Source organism: Bufo gargarizans, unplaced genomic scaffold (assembly GCF_014858855.1).
Source record: "Bufo gargarizans isolate SCDJY-AF-19 unplaced genomic scaffold, ASM1485885v1 original_scaffold_2009_pilon, whole genome shotgun sequence".
NCBI classification, from domain to species: domain Eukaryota; kingdom Metazoa; phylum Chordata; class Amphibia; order Anura; family Bufonidae; genus Bufo; species Bufo gargarizans.
This window is the reverse complement of record NW_025334601.1, coordinates 96819-120808: the sequence shown is the minus strand read 5'-3', so window position 1 is coordinate 120808 and position 23990 is coordinate 96819. Positions and strand designations below refer to the sequence as shown.

Below are 23990 nucleotides of genomic sequence, written 5' to 3'. Positions count from 1 at the left end.
CACTGGCCACCAATCATATTCAAACTGGGGAGGGGGGGGGGGGAGGGTCTGCCCCCTGCTGCCTGGCAGCCCTGATCTCTTACAGGGGGATATGATAGTACAATTAACCCCTTCAGGTGCCGCACCTGAAGGGGTTAATTGTGCTGATCACGGCCCCCTGTAAAAGATCGGGTGCTGCCAGGCAGCAGGGGGCAGTCTTGTACACAGTTTGTAGTGTATTCTAACTAGAAGCGTCCCCATCACCATGGGAACGCCTCTGTGTTAGAATATACTGTCGGATATGAGTTTTCACGAAGTGAAAACTTAGATCTGAAAAAGCTTTTATGCAGACGGATCTTCGGATCCGTCTGTATGAAAGTAACCTACGGCCACGGATCACGGACACGGATGCCAATCTTGTGTGCATCCGTGTTCTTTCACTGACCCATTGACTTGAATGGGTCCGTGAACCGTTGTCCGCCAAAAAAATAGGACAGGTCATATTTTTTTGACGGACAGGATACACGGATCACGGTCTCGGCTGCAAAACGGTGCATTTTCCGATTTTTCCACGGACCCATTGAAAGTCAATGGGTCCGCGAAAAAAAAAGTCAATAGGTCCGCGAAAAAAAACGGCAAAAACGGTCGTGTGCATGAGGCCTAAATAGCAGGCAGCTCCTGTCCTGACCTCCCAGTACTGCTGGGGCCACATAGCATTATATTGATTTATGATGCTATGTAACCCATACAGTTCTGGAATGTATTGTATAACACTGACATAATGCTGGGTTACATAGCATCATAAATCAATATAATGCTATGTGACTCCATCAGTGCTGGGAGGTCACGACGGGAGCTGTGCTGCGAGTCTAGAGCGTGACACTCGCTCGTCTAAAGGGGCCTTAGATGGCCAGGATATGGAAAAAAATGGATGAGACAGATGCAAAATGGCCATGAAAACTGACAGTTTAACCAATTTTAACTGCTGTTTTCTCTTCACTGTCATGTGAATATAGCCTTATAAAAACCTGAAAAAGTGGCAGCAAAAAAGCTATAAAAATAAATAAAAAAGCTACAGTCGACAGGCAGTAATTTTAGCCTTTGGCCTCTTTCACACGATCGTATGGAAATCCGTCAGTATTCTGGCTCTGGATTACCCACGGATTCCTGATGATGTACCATGAGTATTGCTTCAGGATTTCATCCGGATTTACATGCGCATTTTTTCCTCCCTGCATGCCTGATATACACTGGAAACAAATCCGCACAAAACTCGGACACGCTGCAGATTTCAAATACTGACGGAAATTATCCACCCATGTGAATAGCCCTATTCATTAACATTAGCAGCGGATTCCGGTACATAAAATCCAGGCCACCTACGGCTTGCATACGCTCGTGTGAAGGCAGCCTTTATCTGTTCTATATAGAAAGGTACAGGGAAGAAAAGCAACACAACAAAGCTTAGCTTAAATGTAATCCACAATCACGTGTGAAAAGATATTCCTGCCAGGTGCACGTGTGACACAAGTAATATTGTTTTTTACTGCGTGGTGCTTTATGTTTCATTTTTAGATGACTTCCTCCCTAAACATACTACCGCACTCTCACAACCGTAATTCTGATATCACATACAGTTCATGTTTTACAATGCGGCTAATCGATACTCAGAATCATGAGCTGTAATACTTACAGGGTCAGTCATGTCAAACGCGTGTTTCGCCATAGCTGCCTGCAAAACAAAGTGTCCATTGTTATCCTTCACATCATTCTACAATTAAAGGGGTATTCCGGCATACAAAGTCTGACTCTTATTGAAAGCACACGGTACAAAGTAAAAATCCTCTATATATAGTATTTCAATCTTTTCAGTAGTTTCCCACATTAGCTGGCCCAAATGTATATAGCTGGCTGCCAGGGTTATGACCTGTAGTTCAGCTCGTCAGTTCCAGCAGTGGGAACCAATGTGAGAGGAGGCTCACCAGTGAGGGAACACAATATGGAATGCGCAAGGGGGTGGGGCCAAGGAAATACAGCGGAGGAGAACAGCCTAGAATAAATGTCAGCAATGCAAGATGTAGTCTGTTCCCCCATGGGCTGCTGCTGATGACAAGCCTTCTCTTGCTGTACTAAGGAGGGGCACATAGGGGGCATTAGTGACAAAAAAGGTATTTATACATGTTTAGGGTGTCCTGCATTGTGTGTGTGATGGCCCTGCGACCTTCTTCCAAGTTTCTCTCCTGAACACTCTTATACTAAAGGATTTTGTTATTGATAGTCTATCCTCAGGACAGGCCATCACCATCTAATCAGTGGCTCTGGAAGTAAGCAGCGCAGCTCCTACTGCAAAGGATGGGAGAACCGCTACACGAGCAGCGTGGTTCTGGTACTAGAGCAACACAGAAGCAGCTGATGGGGGGGTGTTGGACCCCCAGCCATTAGATAGTGAAGGTATATCCTGAGGATAGCAAAATCTTGCAATATCCCTTTAAGTCTATGGCATACAGAGGTAGATTAAATTTCTATTTTCATGTTTAAAATATCTCCATGGAATTTCCCGCTTAATTATAGGTTAGCAAATTCCAGGTATTTCATGTAGAAATAAGTATCAGTATTTTTCTGTGCTCAAGAAGAAAATATTAAAAAACAATGTTTGGAGAAATTTCAGGGAAGCAACCAGCCAGTAGACCTGATATGGTAAGATACAGTAAGTATCTGATAACCACTTACCTGCCTGAGGAGCTGAGGCTAAAACATTTTGACCTTTTCTGTGTATTATCTCATTTATCGGTCTAAAGGTACATTCACACTTGTGGCAGAGGATTACGGCAGGCAGTTCCGTTGCCGTCCGGACGCAAATTGATGGCATTTGTAAGACGGATCTGGATTAGGATCCGTCTGACAAATGCATTGAAATACCGGATCCGTCTTTCCGGTGTCATCCGGAAAAAACAGATCCGGTATGAATTTTTCTTTGCATTTTTAAAGGTCTGCGCATGCGCAGACCGGAAAGCCGACTCCGGAATTCCAGCAAGTGATCAGTATTTTTGTCCGGAGAGAAAAATGCAGCATGCTGTGGTTTTTTTCTCCGGCCAAAAACGTAAGAGGGACTGAACTGATGCATCCTGAAGAGAATGCTCTCCATTCAGAATGCATTAGGATAAAACAGATCAGTTTTTTTCCGGTATTGAGCCCCTAGGACGGAACTCTATACCGGAAAAGAAAAACGCAAGTGTCAAAGTACCCTTAGAAATGTGATTTGAAGGGTCTGTGCAGACAACTCAGTTTCATACTGGCTTTAAGGGCATATGGATGTAAAAATGGAGGAGTTTAATTTGGTACGATAGTGGGCACCTTTTCATGCTTCATGAGCAGTCAACTGCTGCTACCCCTGGTTATAACATCTGATGGACCCTAGCCAGCGCTACTATATGATCACCTTTTACATAGCTAGGGGTTATTCAAACTGGACAAGTCATCCCCTATTTGATCAGTGGCACCCCACCCTGTTCCCTGCAGAGCCCCCTGAAATGAATGGAGCGGCGGGTTGACCATGCACGCTGGTAGCTGCCTAGTAACAGGCCGTGTGGCCTATAGGTGACCACAGATTTTGTACCACAGCGTGACAGCTAGTAACAAGTAAAAGAAAAGTATTAGAGCAGCTGTAAACAGTATAAATCAGTTACATATAAAAGGCATGACGTTGTGAAACTGAATCACGGCTGCACAAAGCGCTCCTATAACCTTTCTCTTACAAACCAAGAGGAAGTAAGCTGAATACTGACATTCAGGAATATCAAGGAAAATGCCAAATGCTGTGTAGTGAAAGAGACAGCACAACTAATACATACTGTAAAAGCTGCACTCTGAGGCAGCTATGAGAAGACCTCTTTCTCACTATTAGACTATGGACCACAAGTGCGTAACTAGGGTATGTGCATTTATTCCAACCGTTATGAAAGTGAACAAGGAAAGTGTGATCTCAGGACCTCCGAAGTGAATGAAGCAGTTCCTCTCGCACATTTAGATGCAATCTCAACAAAAAGCAGAAGCAGCTTGGCAGCAGATGCCATGTCATTCCCAATGTTAGACTGTGATTTTCATCAGATAGACGCCAAGATCACTGTATAAGAAGAGCTCAGTATCTCAAAGGACAACCACAGCATCTGCGGTGACCCCTGAAGGGACAGCCAGAACCGTAAGACACCATCTACTTGAAGAAACACTGCTTTCACGCACTCTACTATCTTGTTTGCCACTGATCTCTCATCGTCGCCAAGAGAACATACACTGGTGCCACGTAAGAGCCCACCGGAGGCATGAATGGCAAACAATAGTGTTCAGTGATAAAGTCAGGTTCTGCCTTGGTAGTAATGATGGCTGTATCAGAGTTCACAGGAGGGCTGGAGAGCATCTACTGCCATCCTACAAAGCGCAGAGGCACACAGAACCAACAGCACCTGTTATAGTGTTCAGTGCCATTAGCTACCATAACCGCTTGATTCTGGTATTCGTAAAGGTAACAATGACCAGCCTTCGGTATCTCCAGGACATTGTGGAACCAGTCCTACTGCCTTTTGACTCAGGAGACATGGTTTTCCAACAAGAAAATACCCAACCACAAACAAACCACACAAGATGCTCTTCAGGGCATGCAGCAGCTCCACTGGACAGCTCAATCACCAGATCTCTCCCCTATTAAGAATATCTGGGACTCGATTGGGTGACGGAGCTCCTGTGCACAGTCTACCTTGACTGAACTACATGTCCAAATTGAAAGAGCTTGACATCTGTAGTAGTAAAAATAATGGAAACACTACTAAAAACTAAGATAACCGACCACCTAAAAACCAACAACCTATTGGACCCAAAATAGCATGGCTTTACTTATGGCCGATCATGTCAAACTAATCTTATTGATTTCTTTGACTATGTCACAAAAGTGTTGGATGAAGGAGGTGCCGTGAATATGGCCTACTTGGATTTTAGCAAAGCCTTTTCTACAGCGCCACATAATGAACTGATAGATAAATTATTAGGATTGGACTTAATCCCTGGATAGTTCAGTGGATCTGCAGTTGGCTGTTGGATAGATATTGCTGCTGCTAATGGTGTACATTCTGAGGAGAGACGAGTCACAAGTAGTGTACCTCAAGGATTCATCCTGGGTTCTATTCTTTTTAATATTTTTGTAGGTGACACAGGAGAAAGAGTGGTAGGTAAGTTTGCCTGTTTGACTATGACACAAAAGTGTGTAAGGGCTCTTTCACACTTGCGTTGTCCGTATCCGGCGTGTACTCAATTTGCCGGAATTACACGCCGGATCCGGAAAAACGCAAGTGAACTGAAAGCATTTGAAGACGGATCCGTCTTCAAAATGCGTTCAGTGTTACTATGGCAGCCAGGAGGCTATTAAAGTCCTGGTTGCCATAGTAGTAGTGGGGAGCGGGGGAGCAGTATACTTACCGTCCGTGCGGCTCCCGGAGCGCTCCAGAATGACGTCATCCATGCGCGTGGGGCGCCCTGACGTCACTCTGAAGCTCCCCGGGAGCCGCACGGACGGTAAGTATACTGCTCCCCCGCTCCCCACTACACTTTACCATGGCTGCCAGGACTTTAGCGTCCCGGCAGCCATGGTAACCATTCAGAAAAAGCTAAACGTCGGATCCGGCAATGCGCCGAAACGACGTTTAGCTTAAGGCCGGATCCGGATTAATGCCTTTCAATGGGCATTAATTCCGGATCCGGCCTTGCGGCAAGTGTTCAGGATTTTTGGCCGGAGCAAAAAGCGCAGCATGCTGCGGTATTTTCTCCGGCCAAAAAACTTTCCGGTCCGGAACTGAAGACATCCTGATGCATCCTGAACGGATTTCTCTCAATTCAGAATGTATTGGGATAATCCTGATCAGGATTCTTCCGGCATAGAGCCCCGACGACGGAACTCTATGCCGGAAGAAAAGAACGCAAGTGTGAAAGAGCCCTAACAGGGTTGACATTCCTGAAGGGGTTTGTAACATGGAAAAAAAAAATATCCTCACTAGATAAATGGTCCAAACAATGGAAACTGCAGTTCAATGTTTCCAAATGTAAAATAATGCACTCGGGAAGAAGGACCCCTCATTTTGAGTATCATATTGACAGCTCTGTGTTAGAGAAGACTTCAGAAGAGAAGGATTTAGGCGTCCTGATTTCAAACAGGTGAATGACTGCACAGGGTGGACAGGCAGCTGGGAAAGCAAGTAGGATGCTTGGCTGTATAGCTAGAGGTATAACCAGTAAGAAGAAAGACTTTGTGATCCTACTAGTGAGACCACATCTGGAATACTGTGTCTAGTTCTGGGGACCCCACCTACAAAAAGACATAGATAAAATGGAACAGGTGCAGAGAGAGGCTACAAAAATGGTGGAGGGTCTTAAGCATAAAACGTATCAGGAGAGACATAAAGAGCTGAATCTGTATAGCTTTGAGGGGAAAAAAGGGAAAGGAGAGACATGATCGAAACCTGTTAAAGGCTTAAATAAGGTTCAGGAGGGAAGTGTTCCCAATAAGAAGCTAAACACAAGAACAAGGGGGGCACAATATGAAATTAGCCAGGGGTAAGATCAGGATGTCAGGAAATATTATTTTACTGAAACAGTGGTTGAAGCTTGAAACAAACGTCCAGTAGTTGTGGTTAGGAAATCTACTGTAAGTTAATTTAAACATGCTTTGGATTAGGGTTGTTTTGATACCAAAATTTTGTTTCAGTTTCGATACCATAAAAAAGCATTGCAATACTCGATACCGTTATACCAATACTCGATATTTGACGAAAAAAATAAAACACCAAAAAAAGCCACGTGCATTCCGCATTTTATGGAACTTCCGACCCATAATAGAACAGTCCTATCTTATTTTTAGGGGGGACAAGGTGACAAAAAATAAAATGGCGAATTTTTTTTTCTTTTACAGTGTTCACTGCATAAGAGAGATTTTTTAAGATTTTGGACACTTCGGACGTGGCGATATGTAATATTTTATTTATTTATTGTTTATATATTTTATATGTAAAGTTAGGAAAGGGGGTGATTTATACTATTTTGGTGTACAGTACAGACCAAAAGTTTGGACACACCTTCTCATTCAAAGAGTTTTCTTTATTTTCATGACTATGAAAATTGTAGATTCACACTGAAGGCATCAAAACTATGAATTAACACATGTGGAATTATATACATAACAAAAAGTGTGAAACAACTGAAAATATATCATATTCTAGGTTCTTCAAAGTAGCCACCTTTTGCTTTGATTACTGCTTTGCACACTCTTGGCATTCTCTTGATGAGCTTCAAGAGGTAGTCACCTGAAATGGTTTTGCCCTGTCAGGTTTAATAAGTGGGATTTCTTGCCTTATAAATGGGGTTGGGACCATCAGTTGCGTTGTGGAGAAGTCAGGTGGATACACAGCTAATAGTCCTACTGAATATACTGTTAGAATTTGTATTATGGCAAGAAAAAAGCAGCTAAGTAAAGAAAAACGAGTGGCCATCATTACTTTAAGAAATGAAGTTCAGTCAGTCCGAAAAATTGGAAAAACTTTGAAAGTGTCCCCAAGTGCAGTCACAAAAACCATCAAGCGCTACAAAGAAACTGGCTCACATGCGGACCGCCCCAGGAAAGGAAGACCAAGAGTCACCTCTGCTGCGGAGGATAAGTTCATCCGAGTCACCAGCCTCAGAAATCGCAGGTTAACAGCAGCTCAGATTAGAGACCAGGTCAATGCCACACAGAGTTCTAGCAGCAGACACATCTCTAGAACAACTGTTAAGAGGAGACTGTGTGAATCAGGCCTTCATGGTAGAATATCTGCTAGGAAACCACTGCTAAGGACAGGCAACAAGCAGAAGAAACTTGTTTGGGCTAAAGAACACAAGGAATGGACATTAGACCAGTGGAAATCTGTGCTTTGGTCTGATGAGTCCAAATTTGAGATCTTTGGTTCCAACCACCGTGTCTTTGTGCGACGCAGAAAAGGTGAACGCATGGACTCTACATGCCTGGTTCCCACCGTGAAGCATGGAGGAGGAGGTGTGATGGTGTGGGGGTGCTTTGCTGGTGACACTGTTGGGATTTATTCAAAATTGAAGGCATACTGAACCAGCATGGCTACCACAGCATCTTGCAGCGGCATGCTATTCCATCCGGTTTGTGTTTAGTTGGACCATCATTTATTTTTCAACAGGACAATGACCCAAAACACACCTCCAGGCTGTGTAAGGGCTATTTGACCATGAAGGAGAGTGATGGGGTGCTGCGCCAGATGACCTGGCCTCCACAGTCACCGGACCTGAACCCAATCGAGATGGTTTGGGGTGAGCTGGACCGCAGAGTGAAGGCAAAAGGTCCAACAAGTGCTAAGCATCTCTGGGAACTCCTTCAAGACTGTTGGAAAAACCATTTCAGGTGACTACCTCTTAAAGCTTATCAAGAGAATGCCAAGAGTGTGCAAAGCAGTAATCAAAGCAAAAGGTGGCTACTTTGAAGAACCTAGAATATGACATATTTTCAGTTGTTTCACACTTTTTTGTTATGTATATAATTCCACATGTGTTAATTCATAGTTTTGATGCCTTCAGTGTGAATCTACAATTTTCATAGTCATGAAAATAGAGAAAACTCTTTGAAGGAGAAGGTGTGTCCAAAATTTTGGTCTGTACTGTATTTTTTTTAGTAGCATCCTGGCTGCCATGGCAACCGATCTGAGCCCCAGGATTACACTGCTGGGGCTCCAATCACAACTGCCACTGCCACCAATGAGAGGAGGTGAGGGGACTCTGTGGCAACTGCCACCGATTTTTAATACTGTGGAGGGGGGGAGGGCGCACTGCGCCACCAATGTTTTTAATACTGGGGACGGGGGGGAGGTCCCACCAATTATAATTAACGTTTAATATACAAATACAGCCGGCGGCAGAAACACATTGCCGGCACCCGACCTCTGACAGGGCGCTGTGATCAGCGGCAGTTAACCCCCTCAGGTGCCGTATCGCAGCACCCTGTCAGAGGTAGGGTGCCGGCAATGTGTTTCTGCCGTTTGTACTTGTAATGTATTAAACGTTAGTTATCATTGGTAGCGCTTTCATTGGAGGCAGCAGCAGCACAGGGCGGAGGGAGAAACTGCTTCCTTCTCCCCGTGCTGCTGAGGGAACATGGCCGCGCTGAGAGCAGCACGCTCATGTTCTCTGATACTGGGCTGTGCAGTAGCACAGCCTAGTATCAATAAAAGACAAATTCCGGTATCGTATCAATACCGGGACAAAAGTATTGACTGGGTATCGAAAGTTCGATACCCAAAACAACCCTACCTGGGATAAACACACGTCTATCCCAAAACAACCCTACCTGGGATAAACACACGTCTATCCCAAGATAAAAACTTACAAAGAAATAATATAAAGGCAGACAAGATGGACCAGGTGGTATTTTTCTGCCGTCATTTTTCTAAGTTTCTTCTACAGTATTATATGTTTTAGAGACTTTTTACACCTCGCTAGATAATTTTGAAAGGTTTCTAGAAAAAGGGAGGTGATGAAGAGGAGATTTATTAATGATGTGCGCTATTATTTTAGGCACAAAATACTGGTGGTAAGCATGCCAGCCAAAGGGTGACAAAAGGAACAAAAACTTACCTAAGAAGTCTATCATGACATTGATCACACAATACATTTTCCACATATTCTGTCTCATTTAATCTGTCTAAACTTAAGCCAGTTATATATTAAATCTCCGCCTCTGCATGTCTCCGTTCAAGGTAGATATTGTATATTTTGTGAAAACTTTCGCCTTTTGCTTATTTTCTCTAACTTCTGCTAAAACTGTACATACTCTATTTTATTTGTCACTCCTACGCTGGTCACCTTCATGTGAAATAATGTTACTCAACTCATTTCAATGCTGTGGTTTCCTCCCCCCAGTTAATGTGTGTTGCTAAGTGAACCAGACTGCTTCTTTTAACCACCCGTCTTCTGTTCCCCCAAGAAAAAGTGCTAGGTGGGCAAGATTATCGATATCCAATGCTGACATCAGTGCCCGTAGGAGTTGGCATCCTGTGGTTTTCTGCCCGCACTGCATACCTCCAGGTCATTATAATTATTTCAGATCATCAGCATCCTTTGGCAGTGAAGGGGACCAAACTTTCTCCTACATCTACTACAACTACTTGGCACAATGACATCATGTGAAGTATCTGACAGGAGTTTATACAATTACTGCACTGCTGTGAGCTCCTCTTACCATGATGCAGGTTACTTATTGTAACCTAGATTCTTGTGTTGTGTCAGGAAGAGCAAAAGTGAAACTACAAAGGTTAATTCTAAGAGATGAGAAATGTCATCTCCACACTGTATCTTATCTAGTCCAAGGTCAGCAGACTGTCTACAAATCTCATATCAAGGTGGAACATTCTAACAAAATATGCTTGTGCATCACTAAACTAAAGAAAATGTCATTTTGAATATCAGGCTACAACTGCAGCCTCTCGACACATTACAATGAACATATGTATTTGTGTATACATCGAGCTACGTGGGGAGATGACAGAGTTTTAAAGAGGACCTTTCATCAGAATTAAACTTCTAAAGTAACTATACAGGCATGTAGAGCGGCGCTCAGGGACCCCCCTGCACTTACTGTTATACCTGGGCGCCGCTCCATTCTCCGGTAATTGCCTCCGGTATCTTTACAGTTAGGCTCCACCCAGGGGAACCTGCCGTCGGCTCATTCTCCAATGCTGCAGCGCTGGCCAATCACAGCGCTCAGCTCATAGCCTGAGAGAGAGCTGAGCGCTGTGATTGGCCAGCGCTGCAGCATGGGAGAAGGAGGCGCCGGCAGGTTCCCCTGGGTGGAGCCTAACTGTAAAGATACCGGAGGCAATTACCGGAGAATGGAGCGGCGCCCAGGTATAACAGTAAGTGCAGGGGGGTCCCTGAGCGCCGCTCTACATGCCTGTATAGTTACTTTAGAAGTTTAATTCTGATGAAAGGTCCTCTTTAAAGGGAATCTTGTTCTCTCTAACTGTCAGTCACTCATAAGTCTGCCTTGTGCACAACTATCAGTGACTGAGTATATCTCTGTATACACACCTACACAGAGAATGCTATCAATCCCTGATAACACCTCCACTGTGTACAGCTATCAGTGACTGACAACTATCTCTGTATACAGACCTACACAGAGAATGCTATCAATCCCTGATAACACCTCCACTGTGTACAGCTATCAGTGACTGACAACTATCTCTGTATACAGACCTACACAGAGAATGCTATCAATCCCTGATAACACCTCCCCTGTGTACAGCTATCAGTGACTGACAACTATCTCTGTATACAGACCTACACAGAGAATGCTATCAATCCCTGATAACACCTCCCCTGTGTACAGCTATCAGCGACTGAGAGCTATGTATACACACCTACACAGAGAATGCTATCAATCCCTGATAACACCTCCACTGTATACAGCTATCAATGACTGACAACTATCTCTGTATACACACCTACACAGAGAATGCTATCAATCCCTGATAACACCTCCCCTGTGTACAGCTATCAGTGACTGAGAGCTATGTATACACACCCACACAGAGAATGCTATCAATCCCTGATAACACCTCCCCTGTGTACAGCTATCAGCGACTGAGAGCTATGTATACACACCTACACAGAGAATGCTATCAATTCCTGATAACACCTCCCCTGTGTACAGCTATCAGTGACTGAGAGCTATGTATACACACCCACACAGAGAATGCTATCAATCCCTGATAACACCTCCCCTGTGTACAGCTATCAGTGACTGACAACTATCTCTGTATACACACCTACACAGAGAATGCTATCAATCCCTTATAACACCTCCACTGTGTACAGCTATCAGTGACTGACAACTATCTCTGTATACACACCTACACAGAGAATGCTATCAATCCCTGATAACACCTCCCCTGTGTACAGCTATCAGCGACAGAGCTATGTATTAGGGATCGACCGATTATCGGATTTACCGTTATTATCGGCCGATATTCAGGATTTTGAACACTATCTGTATCGGCATCTATTTTGCCGATATTCCGATAGTGTATGGGGAACACAGATCGCGCTGCTGACAGCGCTCTCCGTGTTCCCCTTAGCAGCACAGGGGAGAAGGAGCAGTGTCTCCTCCCCCTGTGCTGCCGCTGCCGCCAATGTAAGGACAGGGGACAGGAGGAGGGGAGGAGCTATGGCCACTGCTCCACCAATGAAGATTAATCTATCATTCATTCATATACAGGAGGCGGGAGCTGCAGGATCACATAGCCGGCTCCCGACCTCTATGAGCTGTAGCTGCGATCTGCGGTAGTTAACTCCTCAGGTGCCGCGGATCGCAGCTACTGCTCATAGAGGTCGGGAGCCGGCTATGTGATCCTGCAGCCAGCTCCCGCCTCCTGTATATGAATAAATGTGAGATTAAGCTTCATTGGTGGCGCAGTGCGCCCCCCACCCCCCCTCCAGTATTAAGCATTGGTGGCGCAGTGCGCCTCCCCCCCAAGCCCCCCCAGTATTAAGCATTGGTGGCGCAGTGCGCCCCCCCTCCCCCCCAGTATTAAGCAGTGGTGGCACATAGGGCCCCCCCACCCCAGTCGCAGTGCGCCCCTCCACAGGATCCCCTCTCCCTTGCTCCTCCGATCGGAGCCCCAGCAGTGTAATGCTGGGGCTCCGATCGGTTACCATGGCAGCCAGGACGCTATTGAAGCCCTGGCTGCCATGATAAGCTCCATGCTGCTGTGTGCACAAAGCACACAGCAGCAGGGACAGTGTGAGCTCCTATTCACCCTGATAGATCTCTATTAGGGTGAATAGGACAGGGGTTCTAGTCCCTAAGGGGGCTAAAAGTTAGTTTTAAAAAGAAGTTACAAAAAAATAATAAAAACACCAAAATATTAAATATAAATGAAAAAGAAAGGTTTACAAAAAAAATACACATTAACAATAAACATTAATTTTCAGCAGATTTGTGGGAATTTTTTATTTTTTTTCAAAAATGAAAATTCCCAGAATATCGGTATAAATTATCGGCTATCGGCCTGAAAGTTCACAAATTATCGGTATCGGTATCGGCCCTAAAAAATCAATATCGGTCGATCCGTACTATGTATACACACCTACACAGAGAATGCTATCAATCCCTGATAACACCTCCCCTGTGTACAGCTATTAGTGACTTGACAACTATCTCTGTATACACACCTACACAGAGAATGATATCAATCCCTGATAACACCTCCACTGTGTACAGCTATCAGTGACTGACAACTATCTCTGTATACACACCTACTCGGAGAATGCTATCAATCCCTGATAACACCTCCCCTGTATACAGCTATCAGTGACTGATAGCTAACTATGTATACACACTTACACAAAGAATGTTATCAATCATTGATAACATCTCCCCATGTACAACTATCGGTGACTGACAAGTATCTATGTATACACACTTACACAGAGAATGCTATCAATGACTAATAACCTCTCCCCGTGTACAACAATCAGTGACTGACAGATATCTATATATACACACAAACACAAAGAATGCCATCAATTACTGATAACATCTCCCCTGTGTACAGCTATCGGTGACTGACTGCTATCTCTGTATACATACTTACACAGAGAATGCCATTAATCAGTGATAACACCGAACACTACTGAAGTAAAAAAGAGCAGAGATTTAAATGTATAATTTACTAAATCTTTTCACTCGCTATACCAATCTTCTCAGCTTCTCCCACTCTGTAACTGCTCTGCAGATAGCACTGCATTTTGTGTTGACACGCTCCCTTTAAGCAGCATTACAGACCCTCTCCTCTGAGTGACAGCTGTGGCATCCAACTAGGACATCACTACAACTGTCCTACAGAGGAATGGTGAAGCCCTGAACTCACCCGCACCACTGTCCCTATCTACTTGCAAGATCCATCCTAAAGCATTCAGCCCACAACTGGGCGACAGTACATACCTTCCTGACGAGGTGCTGGGTTCTACCAGGAAATTACAAGTGGAGAAAATAATAAACAAAATGACAGACAGGCAAAACCAGGACTGGATCAGAATCCAAAACCAGGAATGGATCAGAATACAAAAGCAAAGTCAAATCAGGCCAGAGTCCAAACCAGAGAGATAAGTCAGAACCAAGACAAAATACAAAAACATCTGGAGTCAAATACCAGATGCAGTCAGAGTCAGGATATTATGTCAGGAAATAATCAGCAGCCAGGAGTAAGGTGAGGGACAATCCGACAGTCAGGGAATCAGGTATCCAAATAGCAATACAATACACACTAGTGAGCCTTAGAAAACCAATCACAGGCACTTGTTGCCTGCAGTTGCCTGTTTAAATCTCCCTCTTTCAGAGAGCATGTGATGCTTAAGGGTACTTTCACACTTGCGTTTTTCTTTTCCGGCATAGAGTTCCGTCCTAGGGGCTCTATACAGGAAAAGAACTGATCAGTTTTATCCCCATGCATTCTGAATGGAGAGTAATCCGTTCAGTTTGCATCAGGATGTCTTCAGTTCAGTCGTTTTGACTGATCAGGCAAAAGAGAAAACCGCAGCATGCTACGGTTTTATCTCCAGCGAAAAAAACTGAAGACTTGCCTGAACGCCGGATCCATCGTTCCGTTCTGCGCATGCGCAGACTGAAAAAAAGGTGAAAAAAATAAATGCCAGATGCGTTTTGCCGGATGACACCGGAAAGACGGATCCGGCATTTCAATGCATTTTTTCGACTGATCAGGCATTTTTAAGATTGATCAGGATCCTGATCAGTCTTACTAATGCCATCAGTTAGCATACATTTTGCCTGATCCGGCAGGCAGTTCCGGCGACGGAACTGCCTGCCGGATCTCTCTGCCGCAAGTGTGAAAGTAGCCTAAGCCACGCCTAACTGGTCCGACACCTATGCTCCCTGGTAGGCCGAGCAGCTCCCATGCCAGTGGGGCTTGCTGTGATGGCAACAGAACGATGCCAACATTACCGCCATTGACTGACGGGACCTGCCATGGAAGTACAGCCAAGTGAGTTCATGACAGACAGGTTGTGAATCAGCTCAAGACAGAGAGCAATTCATGGTGAATCTTCACCTCTTGGGCATTTCCTAGAGTATACTCTGGCAGAATAAAACATCATATTCAAAATACTCCTGGTAATAAAAGATTGACAAAAGGTATGTTTGTCATGTTCTCCCCAGTCCCTAGCTGCTGAGGTTTAAAGGGGTTGTCCGCTTTTGTTATATATCTGCTATTGTTATATTGATGACCTATAGCTTATCAATATCAGATCGGCTGGGGGCCAACTCCCAGCACCGCATTAGTATGGTGAACAAGGGCAAGCAGAAAAAAACACAATTTTATTGTGATTGTACAATAAATATGATTATTCACTGTACAATCAAATATATGAAAAAGAAAGACAAAGGACTAAAAGCAATTAAAAAACGAAACCAACTGCATAACAAAGTATAGTATAACCAGGCAAAATATAAGATAAAAAATAGCCGTCCACCTGTGCAGAGAGATACAGGATTTTTTGCTGCTTCTATCTGCACAAACACTGAAGTGTACAGAGCCGAGGAACAGGCAGGAAAGCGGCCACATGGGTAAGGCTACTTTCACACTGGCGTTTTGGCTTTCCATTTGTGAGATCCGTTCAGGGCTCTCACACAAGTGGTCCAAAACGCATCAGTTTTCCCCCTAATGCATTCTGAATGGAAAAAGATACGCTCAGAATGCATCAGTTTACCTCCGATCCGTCTCCATTCTGCTCTGGAGGTGGACACCAAAATGCTGCCTGCAGCGTTTTGCTGTCCGCCTAACGAAGCGGAGCCTAACGGATCCGTCCTGGCACACAATGTAAGTCAATGGGGGACGGATCCGTTTTCTCTGACACAATCTAGCACAATAGAAAACTGATCCGTCCCCCATTGACTTTCAATGGTGTTCAAGACGGCTCCGTCATGGCTATAGAAGACATAATACAACTGGATCCGTTCATGTAAGTCAATGGGGACGGATCTGTTTTCTCTGACACAATCTGGCACAATAGAAAACAGATCCGTCCCCCATTGACTTTCAATGGAGTTCATGACGGATCCGTCTTGGCTTTAGAAAACATAATACAACCGGATCCGTTCATGTAAGTCAATGGGAACGGATCCGTTTTCTCTGACACAATCTGGCACAATAGAAAACAGATCCGGCTCCCATTGACTTTCAATGGAGTTCATGACGGATCCGTCTTGGCTTTAGAAAACATAATACAACCGGATCCGTTCATGTAAGTCAATGGGAACGGATCCGTTTTCTCTGACACAATCTGGCACAATAGAAAACAGATCCGGCTCCCATTGACTTTCAATGGAGTTCATGACGGATCCGTCTTGGCTTTAGAAAACATAATACAACCGGATCCGTTCATGTAAGTCAATGGGAACGGATCCGTTTTCTCTGACACAATCTGGCACAATAGAAAACAGATCCGGCTCCCATTGACTTTCAATGGAGTTCATGACGGATCCGTCTTGGCTTTAGAAAACATAATACAACCGGATCCGTTCATGTAAGTCAATGGGAACGGATCCGTTTTCTCTGACACAATCTGGCACAATAGAAAACAGATCCGGCTCCCATTGACTTTCAATAGAGTTAATGACGGATCCGTCTTGGCTATGTTACAGATAATACACGCATGCATGCGGTTGTATTATTGTAACGGATCAGTTTTTGCAGATCTATGACGGATCCGCCCAAAACAGGAGTGTGAAAGTAGCCTAACCCACCTCATCATCACCATCTTTATCCCTATGGACATGGAGAGCACAGCGTCCAGCGTCTACACAAGCTGTAGGGGGCCTTGAAATACATGGCTGGGGGTAATCATTCTTGTTTTACAAAGAGTGTGCTTTAGGAGTACCTTTTACCTATTATCTGAACCAGAAGAAACAGACAATGACACCAATATGACTGAGGACCTGACTGTAAGTTGGACTGTGGCTGTTGAATGTCTTGTTGGAAGCAGGCACTCAAAGACCTGGGAGAGCAGGATCAGCCGTTACATAAGGGTGATCACTTCTGACCTGGGTAGGGCAGCTGGTTTTTGAGAGTCAATTATCGGCATACAGGACTTCTCACTGTTACGGTACATTAAGAGGAAGCAGTAAGTATGATGACATGTTTAATGAGAACTTCCAGGGGAACTTCACATAAATGACATATCTACTTCAAACAATAATGTGTGTGCCTACAAGCAATCAATGCCTACGCATTTTTCTCACCTATGGTTGCCTGTACTTGCTGCTGCCCAACTACTGGACCCAAAAGCAAATTTCCACTAATTGCCAGACTGCACTTGTACTCACCATCTGAAGTCATTGGCATGTGGCTGGGATGCCCCATGTACAGGCACCCTATATGGTAGGACAACGCCAGGACGCATATAAAATAAAGGCTCAGTCTTTGGCCTCATGCATACGACTGTTGTTTTATTCCGTGTCCGTTGCGCCATTTTTCGTGATTTTCTGTGGACCCCTTGATTTTCAATGGGTCTGTTGAAAACTCGACCAATGCACCGTTTGCCATCCGCTTCTGTGATCCGTGGTTCCAGTCCATCAAAAAAATATAACCTGTCCTATTATTTCCGCGGAAAACGGTTCGCGGACCCATTCAAGTCAATGGGACCGCTAAAAAACGCGGAGGCTCACAAGATTGTCGTCCGCGTCCGTTTCATTCCTATCATTTGCATGGCAAACCTGTCTTAGACTTTTTTTACTTTCCTTCATGTCTGGTGAGCCTCCAAAAATAAAGGAAGACACACGGAAACAAAAACGGAAACGGATAACGGAACAACGGAACCCCGTTTTGCGGACCGCTAAAAAATACTGTTGTGTGCTTTGCGGCCTTTTGCTGTTATTGAATCTATTCCGGGCTTTGACTTCTAAAACTGCATTAAAAAAAAACGGAATGTGTAGACCTAACCGAGCAGCGAGGCATATACAGTGAGGAACAAGTATTCAAACACCCTGTGATTTTGCAAGTTCTCCCACTTAGAAATCATAGAGGGGTCTGAAATTTACATTGTAGGTGCATTCCCACTCCGAGAGACAGAATGAAAAATAAAAAAAACTGGAAATCACATTGTATGATTTTAAAGAATGTATTTGTCTAGCACTGCTGAACATAAGTATTTGAACACCTGAGAAACAGCAAGGATTCTGGCTCTCAAAGAAAAATACATCTGTTCCTCACTGTAAGTTAATAAATGAAAAGCAAAGGATATAAAAGCCAGGATACTAGAGGTCTTCAAACCGAGAGCAAAAACAGCCTAGAATTCAATGGGAGAAAGGCCTTATGCACACGACCGTTGTTGTGTTCGGTTCCGCAAAATGGGGGTCCGTTTCCGTGTGTCTTCCTTTATTTTTGGAGGATCACCAGACATAAATGAAAGTAAAAAAACATCTAAGACAGGTTTGCCATGCAAATGATAGGAAAAAAACAGACACGGACGAGCGGATGCGGATGACAATCTTGTGTGCCTCCGCGTTTTTTAACGGTCCCATTGACTTGAATGGGTCCGCAAACCGTTTTCTGTGAAAATAATAGGACAGGTTATATTTTTTTGACGGACTGGAACCACGGATCACGGACGAGGGTGGCAAACGGTGCATTAGCCGAGTTTTCAAAAGTCAATGGGTCCGCAGAAAATCACGAAAAAAAGGCACAACGGACGCGGAATAAAACAACAGTCGTGTGCATGATGCCTCAATGTTAGGCCTCATGCACACGAGCGTCTGCCGCCCGTTCCATGCACTGGGTACTGCAAATTGCGGTCCCAAGCACGGGTACCGTCCGCTCTGCTGGTGCAGATGGATGCAGATCCATTCAACTTGAATAGGTCCGTGATCCGTCTGCAACTCAAAAAAAATAGAACAAGTTCCAGATTGCGGACCCGTTCAAGTGAATAGGTCTGGATTCATCATGTGGTGCACACAAACGAGCCGGACAAAGAATTGACATGCTGCTAACTTCAAAATCGGAACGGAAGGTCAATTTCTGCATGGAATGAAAATGCAAAGTGTACATGAAATGTATGTAATCTCATACAATTTGCTGGCACTGTACTATGCTGTGGTGGTGCTGCATGAAAATACACACGGAAAAAAAATGCGTAATCTGCATCGTGTGCAAGTACCCTAAAACGCTGGTTTCTGCTGCAGACAGTCCACCCTGTGTGGATATATTCCTATGGTTTACTAAACAACAGCCTGAAAGTTCACGGTATTTCATCATAATTTAGAATCCCCGTTATAGCTGAAAGCTCTTCTTTCTTTAGGGGTCCATTCATGCGTCTGTAGAATGGGTCCGGATCTGTTCCGCAACGTTGCGGAACAATCCGGTCCCATTCATTCTCTATGGGGCCGGAAGATATGCGGACAGCACAAAGTGTGCTGTCCGCATCCGCATTCCCGGAGCGCGGCCCCGATCTTCCAGTCCGCAGCTCCCGAAAACAATAGAACATGTCTGCTATTGCGGACAAGAATAGGCAGTTCTATGGGGATGCCGTCCGGGTGTATTGCGGATCCGCAATACACTACGGACGTGTGAATGGACCCTTATAATGAGTCAAAATTTATCCTAAGAGTGTAACAGCTTTTCTGACCAACCTGTTAAATAAAACCTTACAGAAACGTCCTTGTATGCCTAGATACAGTGCCTTGCAAAAGTATTCACCCCCTTTGTTGTATTACAATTCTGGCTTCAAGAAGGCACAAAATAAGGCTTTTGCGACTTTTTGGGCTTATCTGTGTACACCAACACAGACTCAGGCAAAACTGACTTCAAACCTATAATCCTACTGTGTTGATTCTGCAGAAGACAAAACCCTTTCGAGATGGATGCCCCATATTCGAGGAAAAATTCCTTCCCAACCTCAAATATGGTAATCAGGATCAAAAATCCATGGTTTAATGCCACTTCTCCAGAAATCTAGTACCAATAACTTGTGAAGATTTGTGACTTCTTAAGGCTTCATTCACACTAGCGTTAGGCTTGTCCAGCAGGCTGTTCCGGCAGGGGTATTTGTCCGGCCGCCTCTTGGCATGTTTGCCATGCTGCGGCCACATCTCCCGGTGAATAGGGCAGGACCGGACTTCCGGCAGCACACATGTGCAAGCGTTAGTGCAGATACGCTAGTGGAAAAGAAGCCTAAAGGAGTTCTCCAGGATTTTTATACTGATGAACTATCCTCAGGATAGGTGATCAATATGAGGTCTGCCAGCACTCCTACCAATTAGCAGTCACCGGTGCTCTGGTGACCACCGCAACCTCCTCACAGCCAGCTAAGTACAGCACTGTACATTGGATAGCGGCTGTGCTTGATATCGCAGCTCAGCCCCATTCACTTTAAAGAGGACCTGTAACCACAAAACCACAAAATGCTATGCAATCTGAAAGCACCATGTTAAAGAGCAGGAGAAGCTGAGCAGATTGATGTATAGTTTTGTGGGAGAAGACTCAGTAACACTTGTAATTTATACGTTTATATCTCTGCTTTTTCCACCTCCTGTTGGTATTCGTACAAGGGGGAGGAGTTATCAGTGATTGATAGCATTGTGTGTATAAGTGAGCATAGAGAGACAGCTGTCAGTCACTGATAACCCCTCCCTCCTGTACCTATAGCTGTTCACAGGAAGTATAGAAAGTATAGATTACAGGTGTTACTATATCTTTCCAGCTTCTCCTGCTCTACACTGTCGAGCAAATGGGTAACAATGTATTGAACTTTTGACTTTCAGGCTCCATATCTCACCATCCACTACAGCTTCGCACATGAGACTACCATCATTTTATAGACAATCATTTTGGCTATCACATAGTAACTATTTGTAACTATTTAGCATATTATTAGTTATGCAGATTCTTGTAATGTAACTTCATTGTTACTGTTTTGCTCCTGGTGGTGGAACAATCTTTTTCTTCTTGTATACTACAAACAACCTGTTCTCACATCCGTAATAGCTCAGTGTGTTTTTAGGTTGATTTCCAAGCAAAATGTCACTGGTTCAAATCGAGGAACAGCCATGAAGAAGATTTCCCAAGAAAAGAGAAACGGCATCATCCAGCTTATCGATAACAGTATCTCGGCCAAGAAAATTGCCAAACTGCATCATGTGAGTGCCATGAGAGTTGGAAGAATACGAAATGAAGTCCGTCCATCCATTCTAAAGCCAAGAGGTGGACGTCCAGGCAAAATATCGCATGTCAACAAGTCGGCTCATCACAAGGTCTATCGGTTCTGGCGCAACAAACGTGGCAGAAAAGTATGAACAGTGAACAGTAGAAGATTGGAAACGGCTGATTTGGAGCGATGAGACGAAAGTCAATAGACTGGAACAAGGGAAAAGGGGCTAACGGATCAAGAAATTGAAGAAACTATCACGTTTGGTGGAGGAAGCCTGATTATATGGGGTGGTTTCACAGCCAAAGGCGTTGGATTCTTGACCAGGAGCGATGGTGGTTTCAATGCTGAGCTATATGAGTATACTACAAGACGAGTTACTTTGTACACTCCAGTACTATGGGTATGAAAAGGACGACATAGTGTTCCAGCAGGACAACAACCGGAAGCATACGTCGAGATTGGCAATGAAGTTCAATGACAATGTAGTAGAGGTGCTGGATTGCCCCCCTTTTCCCAGACCTCATCCCAATCGAACACTTGTGGGCAGTGTTGAAAAAAATGTTGCATTCGTACTCAAGTGAGTAGAGCAGTATGCACCAACATTAACCACCTCCGGACCGCCTAACGCAGATGTGCGGTCCGGAGGTGGCAGCGCTGCGCACAGTCACGCATATACGCGTCATCTCGCGAGACGCGAGAAGACGCGACTATGCGCGCGCGCATGCGCAGTTCGCGCCGGCATTTCGCACAGAAGTATTTCGTCAGCAACCTGCCAGCCAATGATCGTGGCTGGCAGGTTGCTGATTTTTAAAAAATCCAATCAAAGTGCCAGATAGCAGATCATATTTGTAAATATGATCTGTTATATGGCTGCCTGCTCCTCTGCTGGTTCTTTTCGTCGGTTGGATCCAGCAGAGGAGCAGGCTTCACAGTGAGTACACCAAACACTACACTATAGCCCCTGATCACCCCCCTGAACCCCAATTAACCCTTTGATCACCCCTTTGATCACCCCTGTCAATCACAAGTGAAAAGAAAAAAGTGATCAGTGCAAACTGTCACTTTTTTTTTTCACTGTTATTGACCGTTAGGTTTTAGGTATAGTTTAGGTCCCTTGGTTAGGTAGTTAGCGATCAGTTAGCGCCCAGCCCACCGCACCGCAGTCCGTTATTCGCTGATTAGCGTATCGCTAATCAGCATTTGTACTTTTATAGTATCTGGAAGTGATCAAAACTGATCACGGTCAGATCTATAATAGTACTAGTGTCACTTTAGTTCGCCCTCCACCCAAAACGCAGTGTTTGCCCGATCAGGCCTGATCGGTCGCCCACACGTGCGTTCGCCCACACCCGCCCCACCGCAGTGACAAAAAAAAATTTTTTTGTTGATCACTGCACATTCACTTTACACGCACTGCGGCGATAAAAAAATCAGTTTTGATATTTTTTATCAACCGCAGCGGCCTCCGGTACTTCGCTAGCCTCCCCTTTGTAAGACAGGCTTGCTTGTTTTTTCTTGGGTAGTCTCAGGGAATACCCCTAAATTTAGTTGCCCACATGTCTAACAGGGGGTATTCTTCTGAAGAGGCCTACAGGCTTCTGACCCAGTCGGATGAGGAGTGGGAACCCTCATCTGATGAATCCAGCGGGTCAGAATACGAACCTGTAGAAAGCAGTGGCTCTCTGACCCAAAGTTCGGACGAGGAGGCTGAGGTCCCTGATACCACCAGGCGTACCCGGCCCCGTGTCGCTAGACCGCAGGTTGCGCAGGATCCGCTTCAAGAGCAGCAGAGTGGGGCTGGTGCTGTCGGATTACGTGGTGAGTCATACACCAGCAGCCCAGCCCTCCCTGGACCTAGTACCAGCACTGCCGTAGAACATGGTGAAGTAGCGAGCACCAGAAGGGCAGTTGAAGCTGGTACGGTGGCACGTGCAGTAGTGACCCCGTTGCAGCCACCGCAAAGACGTGCCCGTAGAGCCCCTAGAATCCCTGAGGTGCTGGCAAACCCTGATTGGCAGTCCCCAACTTCAGCCGCACCTGTAGTTTTCCCTTTCACTGCCCAGTCTGGAGTTCGGGTTGAGACGGCTCAGATCGGTTCGGCCCTGGGATTTTTTGAGCTGTTCTTGACTGCGGAGCTTTTAGACATAGTTGTGGCCGAAACAAACAGGTATGCCACACAATTTATCACCGCTAACCCGGGAAGCTTTTATGCCCATCCTTTCCGGTGGAAACCAGTCCAAGTTTCCGAACTTAAAACTTTTCTGGGCCTCCTCCTCAACATGGGCCTGACAAAAAAGCATGAATTGCGGTCCTATTGGTCCACGAACCCGATTCATCACATGCCCATGTTCTCTGCTGCCATGTCCAGGGCACGTTTTGAGGCCATCCTGCGGTTCCTGCACTTTAGTGACAACACCGCCTCCCGTCCCAGGGGCCACCCTGCTTTTGACCGGCTCCACAAAATTCGGCCCCTCATAGACCATTTCAACCAGAAATTTGCAGATATTTATACCCCAGAGCAAAACATCTGCATAGACGAGTCCCTGATACATTTTACCGGGCGCCTTGGCTTCAAACAATACATCCCAAGCAAGCGCGCCCGTATGGGGTCAAATTGTATAAGCTCTGTGAAAGGGCCACAGGCTATACCCACAAATTTCGGGTCTATGAGGGAAAAGATCAAACCCTGGAGCCGGTCGGTTGCCCTGACTACCTGGGGAGCAGTGGGAAGACAGTTTGGGACTTGGTGTCACCCTTAT

At 45.0% G+C, this 23990-nt stretch overlaps 1 protein-coding gene across 1 annotated transcript in view; it reads right to left on the bottom strand.

Moving 5' to 3' along the window:
* The window catches only part of NFKB1 (nuclear factor kappa B subunit 1), a 124695-nt gene that overhangs the window by 76964 nt on the left and 23741 nt on the right, over positions 1 to 23990 (bottom strand). The window contains exon 2 of the mRNA XM_044274701.1: positions 1673 to 1711. Within this exon, the coding sequence (XP_044130636.1) occupies positions 1673 to 1705 (33 nt within the window). The 5' untranslated portion in view covers positions 1706 to 1711. The remainder of the gene's footprint in view (positions 1 to 1672; positions 1712 to 23990) is intronic.